At 43.0% G+C, this 13,567-nt stretch overlaps 1 protein-coding gene across 5 annotated transcripts in view; it reads left to right on the top strand.

Moving 5' to 3' along the window:
* Nucleotides 1-13,567, top strand: part of LOC149873331 (uncharacterized) — a 95,193-nt gene that overhangs the window by 70,104 nt on the left and 11,522 nt on the right. For all 5 annotated transcript variants that reach the window (XM_090042773.1, XM_090042788.1, XM_090042780.1 and 2 more), the window contains 2 exons: nucleotides 10,534-10,599; nucleotides 12,529-12,635. In XM_090042773.1, coding sequence (XP_089898899.1) covers nucleotides 10,534-10,599; nucleotides 12,529-12,635 — 173 coding nt within the window. The remainder of the gene's footprint in view (nucleotides 1-10,533; nucleotides 10,600-12,528; nucleotides 12,636-13,567) is intronic.

Here is a 13,567-nt window from a genome sequence, read left to right as displayed (position 1 = left end):
GGCACAGGCCTGTCACATGCCAAGGAAGGTTTTGATGCCAGAGGTGATGTTCTCCTTGGTAGCAGGGGGCAGGAACATGTATTGCTGTGACAGGTAACCCTCCAGGCAACAGCAGGGTTGTGGAGCAGCCCAGGTCCAACGGGTCTGGCTGGGAGCCTGAGCACCCGGGATGGGCATGGGCGTGTAGGTGGAGCTGGGTTTGGATGGGGAGGACGTGCTTGAAATAGTGCCTGCACTGGCTTTTGGGGCCCCTGCACAGCTGCCCTTGTGATGCTGGCCCTGGAGAGCTGGCAGCAGCACCCAGGAAGGGGAATGGCCAGGGATGGGGAGCTGTGCAGCAGAGGTGCTTCACTACAGTGCCTTTAAAGAGAGAGGGCTGTGGGTGAGGAGCAGCAGGGAGCAGTTGTTGGCCCTGCTGCCATAGAGTGTGGCCAGCAGCCCTAGTGGGAATCTCAGGCTGGGCAAGGGATGCAGGAGGCTGCAGCCCTTTGCTACACTCACCTGTGACCAAGGAGCAGCTTTAGCTAGGGGACAGGATGGGCAGAGGCTGCCTGGATCATTTGGCAATGCATAGGGGATATACGCGAGTACACGCGCACATGCACCTCCTGAGATTGGCTGTGCACTCCCTAGAAGCACCAATTGCAGAACCAGAAGTGTAATTCCGGTTCCTGCACTGGCTCAGCAATTGGCTGCTGCGGGACTCGCCCCCACGTTGGCGATTGGCTGCTGGGGGACCCCCCCTATCAGTGATCTGGTGCCTCCCCAGGCCTGGAGGCACCAGTCACCCATGGCCTGGGTCCTGCCCAGGGGGGCACATGGGGCCTGGTGCACTGCTGCAGGCAGCATGGCTCCCTTAGGCTCCCTGTGCAGGCATCCCAAGGTACAGAATGGCTGAAGGCTGAGGAGAGGCAGCCAGCCAAAAGCCCTGGGGCTTGGCTCCGTTCGGCCCCACAGTGGCTGGGGAGACCCAGAGCTAAAGTCCCTGCATTAATGCTCATCAGCATGTCTACACATGCATTAATCTGCATCAACTAATCCTGCTTACGTTTGATACTTGGTTTGGGCACGTATCAAATTTAGGCTCATATAGCCTAAGATTGCCATTTTTAACCTGCATTAAGGGTGCACATGGCTAGACACACACCCCTAATGTGGTTTAAATTGGTCTAATCCATATTAAATGACCACATGTAGACACACTCAGTAAGAGCTTTTGGATAGGTGTCTACACATGCAGAGATTAGGGAGCATATTTGCTCCCAGTTCTCTGCAGTCCTGCAATGCACTCCTGTGGCCACTGGGGCTTCCCCTGATTGCTAGCCTAGGGGCTAGTAGAGAGCACTGGGCCAGGAGACAGCTGTCTCTTGGTCCTGGAGTCTGCCTGTTGCTGGGACAGGGACAATGTCCCCCTGCCCTGGCAGCAAGGAGCTCCTGGCCCTGGCTCTCCAATCGGGGTCAGACCAACCTGGTGGCCTTCTACGACCGGGTCACCAAATCCTTAGATGCAGGGGTAGCAATGGACATAGTCTTCCTGGACTTTCAGAAGGCCTTCAACAGTATCTCTCACCCTGTTCTCATTAAGAAACTAGGGGGATGTGGTATCGACACCTACACAGTCAAATGGGTCGCCAACTGGCTGGAGGGCTGCACCCAGAGAGTGGTGGTGGATGGGTCATTTTCGACCTGGAGGGATTGTTCCCCAGGGCTCGGTCCTCAGGCCCACACTGTTCAACATCTTCATCAGTGACTTGGATGAGGGGGTAAAAAGCACCCTGTTCAAATTCACTGATGACACTAAGATGTTGGGGGATGTGGGTATGCTAGAAGGGAGGAATAGGCTGCAATCGGACCTAGACAGGTTACAAGGGTGGGCAGATGAGAACAGGATGGGATTCAACACAGACAAGTACAAGGTGATGCACCTGGGGAGGAAGAACCAGCACCATTCCTACAGGCTGGGGAACTCCCTTCTCGTCAGTGCAGAGGCAGAAATGGATCTTGGAGTCATCATTGATGCCAAGATGAACATGGGCCGGCAGTGTCCGGATGCAGTCAGGAAGGCCAACCGTATGTTGTCATGCATCCATAGATGCATCTCAAGCAGATCCAAGCAGGTGATCCTCCCCCTCTATGCGGCACTGGTCAGGCTGCAGCTGGAGTACAGCGTCCAGTTCTGGGTGCCACACTTCAAGAGGGATGTAGACAACATGGAGAAGGTCCAGAGGAGGGCCACTCACATGATCAGGGGGCAGCAGGGCAGGCCCTACGTGGAGAGGCTACGGGACCTGAACCTGTTCAGCCTCCAGAAGACGAGGCTGAGGGGGGATCTAGTGGCCTGTTACAAACTAGTCAGAGGGGACCAGCAGGCCCTGGGGGAGTCCCTGTTCCCCCGAGCACCGCCAGGAGTGACCAGGAATAACGGTCACAAGCTGGCAGAGGGTAGGTTTAGGTTAAATATCAGGAGATGCTACTTCACTGCCAGGGCGGCTAGGATCTGGAATCAGCTTCCAAGAGAAGTAGTGCTGGCTCCTGCCCTGGGGGTCTTTAAGAGGAGGCCGGATGTACACCTTGCTGGGGTCGTTTGACCCCAGTACTCTTTCCTGCCATGGCAGGGGGTCGGAATCAACGATCTCCTCAGGTCCCTTCTGACCCTACAAACTATGAAACTATGAAACTTGGAAAGAGCTGCAGGGGAGGGGCAGGTCCCAGCCCCCTGTCTCAATCCACAGGTGGGGCAACTAACAGCTAGCTCACTACTAGCTGTGCCACTGGCACATTGGGGCAAGGGGCTAGGACCTACGCACCCCTGCAGCTCTTTCCAAGCCCCATACTTCAATCACCCAATAGAGGGATGGGCCTGGGACCTGCCCCTTACTGGAACAGTCCTGGCCAGCCTTGGGCTGCATGGGGAAGTCTGTATGTGCAGCCACATACAGGACAGTGCCCAGCTACCTCCAGGCTGCACTGCTTTCCCATGCAGCCTGGGGCTGGCTGGGAACTGTCCTGGTAAGGGGCTAGAAGCTCCCTAGTGCTGGGACAGGGGGACATTGTCTCAACCCGGGCATGCTGGGCAGGGTCCGAGGAGTTTGTTCTCTGCCCAGCTCCATGGCGGAATGAGGTCTGGGAGATAAGGATTGGAGCTCCCTGCTGCCAGGGCAGGCAGACAGTCTCTGCTCAGGCTCCTGTGGTGGAGCCTGCCTCAGCAGCAGGCAGCTCCCAGGGACAGGAAGCTATCTCCCACCCCCTGGTGGATGGCTGACCAGGAACAGATTTTGCTTCCAGTCAGGCATCTACACAAGCACTACGGTGCCATTACTAATGCCAAGTAAATTTGCTACTTGTATTTGTAGGTAGCACATTTACTCAGTGTTAGGGAAGTTTACTGTGAAGTAAGCATGTGCACATGTGGATGCACATGCTTACTTCGCAGTAAACTATGCTAATACAATGTTAAGCATCTTGTGTAGACATGCCCATGGTGTCTAGCGTTTTTTTTTTTAAACACTTTCAGTGCAGCATTTCTAATGTAAGTGAATTTAGGATTGCCAGCAGCATAGAGACAGCACTGGGGATTATCAGCCTATTAGGGTAAGAGTTATCTCATGTTATATATTTTTATGCAGTACAGTGAGGCCTCAGTTCCAATTCTACTCCCCATAATGTCTGTCATGCAACAGTGTTGAAACAGGTCATTGCCATTAGTTGGACAACATAGGCATGGTGCCTCCTGACACCCATCCAGGCAAAACAGAGCTCTACTGAACTTGCCAAGATGACGGTACATACTTAACTTTACTTGCTAGGAGTAATCCTGCTGGTCTCTGTAGCATCTAGACCCTAAAATTAGAGATAGGAGGCACAGAAGTGCTTGGCTGACTTAAAATCTTGAGTTTCTTGTTATATATGACTGATAAGCTAACAAAAGCATCTGGGTTGGAAGCACTAGTAGTCCTTTGATTCATGCAGCTGTCTTGGCCTGGCAGGAATTATACTTATTTGTAGCCTGTAAACCAAGTTTATATGTTTTAAAGTCTGTCTATAATATCCTGTGAAATAAAAAAAAGAAAAATGAGTTGTGTTGTAATCACAGACTAGAATGAAGCGAGACAGATAAAGCTGCCACAGCACTGTTGAACCAAAGTGCTTTCTTCCCAGCTCTACCATGAGCATCTTTATTTATTTACTTTTATTTCTTTAACACCTTGGGTTGTATACTACTATTGTAAAAACTACAAACATCTGGTATTTGGGCAAAAAAACCCAAATTGTTTGTTCCCCTTAATCCTTTCCCTTTTTTCAACCTTTTCTGTTTTCCTCTGAAAAAGCCTGGGACTAAAAATAAGCCCTTTCACTAGGAGTGGGAAATTATTTGAGCCTGAGGGCCATGCAGGCTGTTTTGGTGAGTTGTCATAAGCCAGGTCAGCACCCCCACCCCCATGCAATAACTCACCCAAACTCCCTATGTTGGCTGCAATGTTCAGCAACAGGACAGGTGGGCAAGGCCAGAATCACAGGGTGGGGTTGTGGGGCTGTGACAGTGTGGGGCTATGGCTGGGTCAGAGCTACAATCAGCTGCCCAGGCACTGGTACTGTGGGCAGGGGTGAGCAAGAAGTGGATCACAAGTCTGCTCCATCCCAGCCCCATGTTGTCACCACCCTGCAATTCCCACCCCGGCCCCAGAAGCAGCTCCCTGCCCATCTGCACACCCTGCCTGTGCATCTCCCCAGAGCTCCGTCCAGGGCTGGGATCTTGGTACAGTGACAGCATGGGGCCATGGCAGAGCTGGAAGCCACTCCTAGGCCTCACTGGTGGGCTGCAGCAGCCATGATGGGGAGAAGAAAGCGGATGCTGGGGAGGCAGAGGAAGGGATGTCTGCGTCACTACTAAGCCCATCAAGTGGGGGGAACTTAGCCTCCTTCCACCCTCCCCTTGCCCATTCCCACCCCCAGCCCAATTTGTTGTTAGATCTTTAAGGCATATATATCCTGCGGCTCCAAGTGAGATCACAATGAAGTCTTGCAACTTTATTTGTGATTTGAACAGCATCAGCCATGCTGTTTTCACTTACTGCAATTTAAAATTTGGTATAGATAAAAAACTTACTTTAGAGACTATAAATAGATCCCTGCCCATATGCTTCCAGACTGAGACAACATAATAAGGAAAAAAAAAGAAAATATGAGATGTCCTGTTCATCTCAATAGCCCCTTTTAAACTTTCTCAAACTCAAAAAATCATTTTCTGTTGATTACAACTTCCTTTTCTGTCTACCCACATCATGTCACGCCTTATGTTCAAGCTAATGTTGACCGGTAAATATCACCTATCTGTAAAGCACAGATGCTGAGTCAAAAATCTTATAAAAGGAATACCTAAATTTCAATCCTTTGGCACCAAATTCAGTGGACTTTGAGGTTCCCAAAGTGTATAGTGCACCTCAGTCCCCATTTCTTTAGTAACTTAGCACAGAGTTAGGGGAAGAATTCTCAAGGGCTGAGGAGCCTAAGTCACCTTGACCTACAAGGGCTTGTGGGATCCTAAATTAAGCACTTTTGAAAGTGTTAGCCTTAGAAGACTCTTTCTAGGCAGCCATTTCTGAAACTCCTTGCCTTCCGATTTGTTTGGAATTATTCCTAAATTAGTCTGCACGTACATGGGATCTGATTCAGGAAAGCATTATTATTTCTGAACACACTTAAGTACACCTACATAAGCTTAAGTAGACATTCAGATGACTTCATGAATCAGAGCAAATAGACTTTTTACGCCTGGGTTATTTTATCTTCCCCAACCAAATATAAATGTGTGTTAGGGGTCCAGGTTAAGGCTTGTGGTATTAACTAGCTCAAAAATATTTTTAATTTTGTCACCCTTCCTGTGTTAGTCTGCATAGTTGACACTGGCTGTTTTTCATCGGTGGAAAAGATCATTGAATCATCTAATGGGAGGTTAAATGGAAAGTAAAAGTCTTCATAGTAGTGTGATGCAACTCCCATATCTAATTAAAGCCTCAAAGCATTTTTTAAAAGCTGTGTTAAAGGTGAATCATTTCTGTAAACAGCCCTTAAAGCGAAAAACCAACACCTTTGCTGTGGGAGAAGTAATATGGCCCAGCATACCTTTCCAAACAAAGAGTCACTTGCCTTTCTTCAGCAGCTCAGCATGGGGTGCCAGAAAAATCATTAACGGGCCCATCCTGCACTTTTCCCTTTTCCACACCTGCATATCACGATCCCTGCTGTAACTTTATGGACCGTGAGGAGGCAGGTTTGACGCCATGAAACACAGGCTTTGCTAACAGCTGCAGGATGGGTAGAAAGCCAGACAGTAAAATGTAAAGAGGAGGAAGGAGAGGGGATCACCTTTGAAGTTTACAAAAAAGCATGACTTTGACCACTTCCTTTTTTAATTAGCTGCCTCAGGTACATTGAGATATTGGTAAAGAAGTGGGGGTGGAAGTTCTTGGAACTGCTCAAGGTACTGTAGTTAAAATGTGTGGTTTGATGTGTGTGTATGCATATGGGCATATACTTTTTTAAACAGTTTTTCTTTTAAAAAAATGAGAACACCACCCCATATATGTTAAAGGAAATAAGTTATTCCATCTTGGAATCTCTGAGCTGAAAATACAGTTTGTCAAGTGTGAAAAGCTACATTAAATGCAGAGTAAAAGTTGAGATTTTAATTTCTCACAAACCAGGAAATTTGTAGTTACAGTTCTCATGGCAACTATAACTTGTCCCCTTGTGCATATGTAAAATCTGAAATTGCTTTGTATGGTGGGAACTTCTAGTCAGATTCTAATCTCTGGTACCTCATTGCAGACCCAGAGTAATTGCTCTGGATCTAACAAAACCAAGATTGTGATTTGCTTGAAAGAGGGTTAAAACCAGGAACCAACACTTAGAGTACCTGGAGTTTCTTTAAATCTGAGCCTTAGTTTTGGAGTAGTATGTTTTTCCTTTTTCCTCCCATTCTTTTATTTTCATATTTAGATAGATAAAGAGAACATAAAAAATATTTTTTACTGGTTATGTAAGTGATTGATGCTAAACTGGTATAAATCAAGAGCAGTTAATGTTGCCTTTAAAATTAGATCCTTAATATATAGGAGTTTTCCCCCACTCTCCTCCCTAAATTTGTGCTCTCTCAATCTAACATACTGTGTTTAATTTAAAGGCATAGAGTCCTATCAAATATTCATATGAAAATAATTATGCTTTTATATGAATGTACACTTGTTGAAATAAACATAGCCATTTATTTTCAAGATGGAGAGTACATGTTTACTTATCTTGTGAGTACAAATACATTGCCATGTCCTGACATCTGTTAAAAAAGGTAAGGGGAAAACAAGGGAGCTTTTTGCTGATATATTTTATCAAATCAACTGCATAGCTGGGAGAGATGTTAGACAAGTTTTCAGACACACAATCTCATTTCTTAGCATCACTTCTAGCTATACAGATGATTCAATAAAAGATATCACCAACAAAAAAAAGCCCCCTTTGCCTCTTGCATACTTCTTGGACCAAAATAACTACAACACTTCAACACTGAAAAATAAGGGATATTCATAAGATGTGTTAGTTCTTTCTTTCAAAATCAAGTTGTTTCAGAGCTGGTAAAGGCATTCATCTTCATGGTTTATACTATATTAAAAATTGGAGAAGTGAAATTCTAAATAGTTTTTTCCTCTTTAAGTTTTTAGTGTTTCCCCAAGAAAACATAAGGAGGGAAAAGTCCAAACTGGTGATATAAATGAGAAACAAATTGTTATATTTCAGTATTTCAGAAGTACTGTTTGGTTAAATACTCTGTCTACACATTGAAAAGCAGTATGAGATAACTCAACCAAAAAGGTTACAATAGAGTCCCTCTTGATTTCAATGGGAGCTGGATCAATCCGAGAATAATTTGAGACATTAGGCTAAAAAATTGGTCCATTAGATTAAAAAACAAGACAAAACCCTAGTGTCTGCCTGTGATCTATTGTTGTTATATAACCAAGTCATATCCTACTATAGAAAAATGAGGTTGCAGAGATTAAATCCTACTAAGACTAAATAGAGTATTGCCTAAATTATTAACTGCAGGAGAAAGTCCTTAATAATTTGTCAAAGTAGTTAAGATAACCGTATATGTGTGTTTATATAGACAGTATGTGTAAACAACTTCTCTTTAAAAGTTATGGTTAAGAATAAAACAATTCTACTTTTTCTTTAATTACACAATGTGTTTGTTTCTGCCCTTTATTTGGTTTTGTTGTTGTTGTTTGGGGGGTGGGCTTTTTACTTTACCAGACTTTGATTCAAGTTTACTGAAACCAGAGTAATTCTAACAATTTAATACCAGCATAGCTGGAAGCAGAAATTGGCCCAGAGGGTTGCCAGATCAAATAAGTGTTAGAGATGCTTTTAGAAAAGGCAGAAAGGTGGCAAAGATGACGACAATATATGGCCTGACTAAATTGTCCTAATTAGTATGAGTAGCATAATTTTTATCTAAATGTTTTCCATTTTGTTGTGTTCTTTCACATATGATGTTCTAAAATCCAAAAGTAAAAGAAACATGTTTAATTCATTTTTGCAATCTCCAGTTAAAACTTAATTTGCTTATTAGATTAAAGGACATTTCCCATATGATCAATGGCAGATAAAGGAAAAACATGTGCATATGGACTAGTTTAAGCCTTTATTTGTTTTGTTTTGTTTTTAACTGAGAATCCTTTGACAGTGTGTCAAAAAACAATTTAATGTTCCTTACCATTTAATTTTTTTCTCCCCTTCAGACTCCTTATTTAAATATATGTGTACCGAGACAGCTAGCTTCTACTGAGTTATATATGTAAAAGTTTTGATTTATTAAAATCAGCAAGTATAGGGAAAATGGCTCCTTATGACTATAGTGATAAAGTAATATGAACTGTGGAAAGAGTTTTTCTAAAGGATGACAAAATACTAGTGAATTAACAGCTTGGTGCACAGATTTTTTCTTTTAATGAAAAACTGGCAGTACCTGTAAATTTTGTGGGGAAGAGTCTACCTCTAAAAAAACTGCGTTAACATGAAAATTTCCAGGCTTCACTTGCAATTGGGGTGATTTGTTACACCTCCTCAGATCAAGTTATGAGGAATACAGGGTGCGTCTACACATTGCTGTACAGCGATGTTGCTGTGGTGTCATGCTTTAGTACTTCCTTTTGGTATGGTGCAGTATGGGTGGTTACTGCACTGTATGCATGGTGCATGGTTAGTTTTTGCTGCTATGTCGCCATAGTGGTGCACTATACTGGGGGATTGTGCCACTATGGTGATGTAGCTGGCAATCACGTGCAGACCCGTGTGATCGCTATACTGCACACCGTAGCATGCTATAGGGCAATGGGTAGACACACCCATAAAGTAATAAATTCTGCTGAAGCGGCCAAGAAACTACCTATAGTCACACATGCTGCAACCTTAGTTACTGAGGTCCTAAGCAACAATAATTTAACCTCATAATGCATCAAACCTGATTCTAATCTCACAACACTAAATCAGAATGAACTTTGTTGAAATGTATAGAATACAGGGAAGAGAGTCAGGCCCTAGAAAAGATACAGTTTGAAGTGGGAAAGGCATTGGGCATAAGTTAAAAATAAAAGGCAACAAGATGTACTTTCTGTAGAATAACCGTCTCACTCCCTAATATGTAGCAATATCCCACATAAATAAAGCAGATCTTTGAGAGAGTGATGCGAGGAAACGCTTCTGTTGAGGCTGGTTCCTGGTATATTTAGATACATTGGACAGAGATGATTTATGACATCACTAGAGCACAGGTTGTAAATATTTAGTATATTATTTTCCCTTTCAACATGGATTGGAGACTGGATGACTGCTATATTGCTCTGTCATTATTCTACCAGCTGTCTACCTTTCTTTGTACTGATGTAAACGAGTGTCTCTTTCAGTCATTGGAATAACAACTCTGAGAATTTTGACTAAGTTGTGATTCACTGTTTTGATGTCAGAGGATTATAGAATAACTTGGTGATGTCTGATTTGGGGATTTGCCTTTTTATTATATACTAGAATACTTTTATTATTCTCTGGGGTATTTTATGACTGCAGCCCTAGCAGCTCGTGGTCACTGGATCTCCTAATCCAAGAAGAGATTTATTTAGATAGGAGATTCCCAAAAAATAGCCAGGAATTCCAAGAAATGGCTTTGGTGACTTAGGTAGCATCCCCCACACTTGCATCATAATTGCTATAGGAGCAGCAGGTTGGTAACAGCCACTGTGCTCCTGAAAGGTGTAGGCTTTTGAACAAGCCATAAAACAAATTTTGGCCTTAATTTTTCAAACTCTTGCCAGTCTTCTCAGGTTTTCAGGGAACGTGCTTGAGGTCACACTAGAGCCAAAGTGGAGCATCATATGTTGATACTTGTTAGGTGGGGAAACTGGGGCCCATATTTGCTGTGTGGGGTCCACTTCAGTTATTCTTGTCTTATGCTGTATCTGAGGGTTGAATATTTTTCCACAGATGCTGCTTTCTTGGCTTTCTAAATTGCAAAAAAATCCTGAAGAGCAATCCAGAACTTGGGAGGTGGTGAGTCCCTTCAGCAGATCTTCACAACATCTCTATATCACTTACCCTTCTTCCCCCACCAGCTCTTCCCCCAACCCCAAAGGGTTTATTTGAGCTCCTGTAATGATTCTGTCTGGGAGAGGAACCAAGGTGTCAAAGTATCAAAGTGAAATTCAAAAAAGTCAAGAGCAAGTAGAGACTTGAAGAGGAAAAAAGGGAAGTAGAAAAAACACTTGTCTTTATCATGGTAATAGTAATGAAGCTGAGCTGAAAAAGCCCAGACAATGGGCTAAGTTACTGTACTATAAACTGCTTCCTGCCAAAGAGATTCACAAGTCACCTTTACTAAGCTGATTAGAGAACTACAAAGCCACGCGAGCTGGTTTTGACTTTCTGGAAGAGGCTCACTGTTACTTAAGATTTCTGATATTCAGAGTGGCTCTGTATACATAGTTTTTGTTCCTGAAAAATGAAAATGAAAGTTGGGCTCAAAACAAATAACCAGTCCTCTGGGATTTGCTGATAGTAAACTGGGAATGGGTTGAGCACAGTGACTTTTCATCTTTCATAGGGTCAGATGCTGAAAAGTATTCCTTCAGCTTTCTGATTGACTGCTGTCAGTGTTGAGGTCACCCAGGGTAGATCATTCATTGTCAGATGTGGAGTATATTCCTTAGATTTACCTTGTTATCCCTTCCCAAACTTTGCAGCTTGGCCTGGTGTGCAGTGGTGGGCTAAAGATGAACAAAAATTGCATTTGAGAAATAGTGTGATGTTGTAGTTGTGATGGTCCAGCAATTATGTGAGAGGCAAGGACCAATTACATGATTGGGATAAAGTTAGATGAGTTTGAGAAGTAGACAGTAGAAAAGTTGTTTCACAGCCCACTACACCAAAAATGTAAAGTCTAGCCTTTTTGTGATCTCTCCTGTAAACTCAGTGCCTCTGTCCAGGCATTTTGCTTCAGGGCTTCAGCCCTTCAGAGACTGGATCAAGCTCTCTGATCAATCAGGCAAATTGATAGTACAGTTAAGGTATTTCTCAGTCATGCCAAAAGCCCATTAACCCCAGTCTCCCTATATATATATATATAATAAAAAATAGTAAAAGGGGAAAATTATAAACAAAGAAAAGGAAATTCTAGTACTAAAGCAGCACCTTTTTATGACCATGACAGTTGAAATAATTTAATCAACAAAATGTGGGAGGATTTTCATGTTTTTACTATGCTAAATTTCCTTTTTTGGGGTATGGGGGTGGATATTCCAATAAACAAATTTTAGAAGATTTGCTTTCTCAGATCTGTAGTCCTAATGGCTTAAAATTGTTCTTCAGACTTAATCATAGTGAAAGCCCTGTCCCATATATTTCAGAGTGTGAGAAGCATGCTGCATATGGGTAATAAATCTAACCATAAAGCGATGAGAATGGATTTGGTCAAAATAAGGGGAAAACTTTAGAAATCAGCTGTAAAGTCATTTTCAGTGCATTTGGCCAGGTGGCGGTATAGGGGAAGCTAAATGCAACAGGAATTGCATTGCAGTTGAAAAGGTTACCAGTTTCAAGTGTATGCTGTGTACCAATTTATATTTTCACTAGTAGAAAAAAAGAATTAGATTTCATTGAGCTCATTCTGACCAGTGTACAATGGTGTAAAATGACTTTGGCACTATTACTTTGTGTCTTTATCATTGTAGTAGATAGGAGTTTATTTCACTATGGTTAATAGCATTTATTGAATGCAAAACTCCATTTTTATTCAAATGAAATCTATGCATAGGCATTCTAGGAGGTGGTCATTAAGTAGTAAGAGTTAGTACAGGAACCTAAATGGAATCCTTGTCTTTCTTATTACCTTCATGTAAAAATTCCTTTGAAATCTCACCTGAAGTTCAGTAAACTTACATTTTGTATAAGATGTCATACTAACACACTGTTTTTTGTTTACAGACCAAAACTTGGAAAAGGAATAGGAAGCATTATGAACATGAAAGGCGTCTCATTTATTTGCACCATATGTATTATCTCGCACTTATTAATATGAAATCGTCCAAAAGGTCAGTTAATGTCTTGAGCAAATTGTATGAAACTTTCTTTGAAAGTAACATAATGCATTTCTACTGTTTTTACACACAGCTATGTGTTCGGCTAGATAACCTAGTTGTGGTGATGACCATGGTTCCTAGGAGCCCTGGACATGAACAAGAATCCCATTGTGGTCAGCACTGTTGAAACCCAAAACAAAAAGGATGGTCCATGACCTGAAGATCTCACTATGTGTTCTCCATAAATAAACAGGGTTTTATCATAGACACTTGTCTTCTTTATCAGTATCTTTGGAACGAGCTGCAAGAGGCTTTGGTTTAGAGACCCATTCCATAAAAGCCCCACCAGAATCTGTGGGATTACTTAAGGTAGTTTCTATTGATGTAAATCTGCAACAGTAGTAGCTCAGAAGTCAGCACACACCTCTACCAGTTAGTGCTCCTTTACGTTTCACCTTGTGCTCTGATGCCAGTTTGGGAGAGCAGTGCTGTAGTCCATATTTAGCTAATGGGGCACTGTTTGCTATTTTCCCACAAGTGAGAGGACTTCAAAGAAGAAAGGGAGCTTATGTACCACTGACTATTCAGTAATCATCTGTGTGCATTCACGCCACCCTCCAGCCTTCCCCTCTGCCTCAAGCTCTGTATAATAAGGACTGTGTAGTTAGAAGGGAGTGACAGAAGAAATAGCTGTGGGTAGAGCTTTATATAAAGTATAACTTTAGTATTGCGGTGCCCTCACTATCTTGCACACTGCACAATAGACTCTGTTTATCAGGGCAGTTTGACAGCTCGACAGGAGGGGTGCTGTATTTTTAAGTGGAAATGGCCAGAGGACACTGTCAAAGAACAGTATTTGGGCAATTAAGGTAACATCTGCTGTATATGCAAAGAATGACGATCTTTCCTCCTTTTTTCTAAATTTACTTTTCTCTGTTTGGTGC

The sequence above is a fragment of the Crocodylus siamensis genome, chromosome 1 (assembly GCF_052110815.1).
Source record: "Crocodylus siamensis isolate JL-2025a chromosome 1, ASM5211081v1, whole genome shotgun sequence".
NCBI lineage: Eukaryota > Metazoa > Chordata > Crocodylia > Crocodylidae > Crocodylus > Crocodylus siamensis.
The sequence above is the reverse complement of the archived record's forward strand: the minus strand, read 5'-3'. Positions and strand labels throughout refer to the sequence as shown.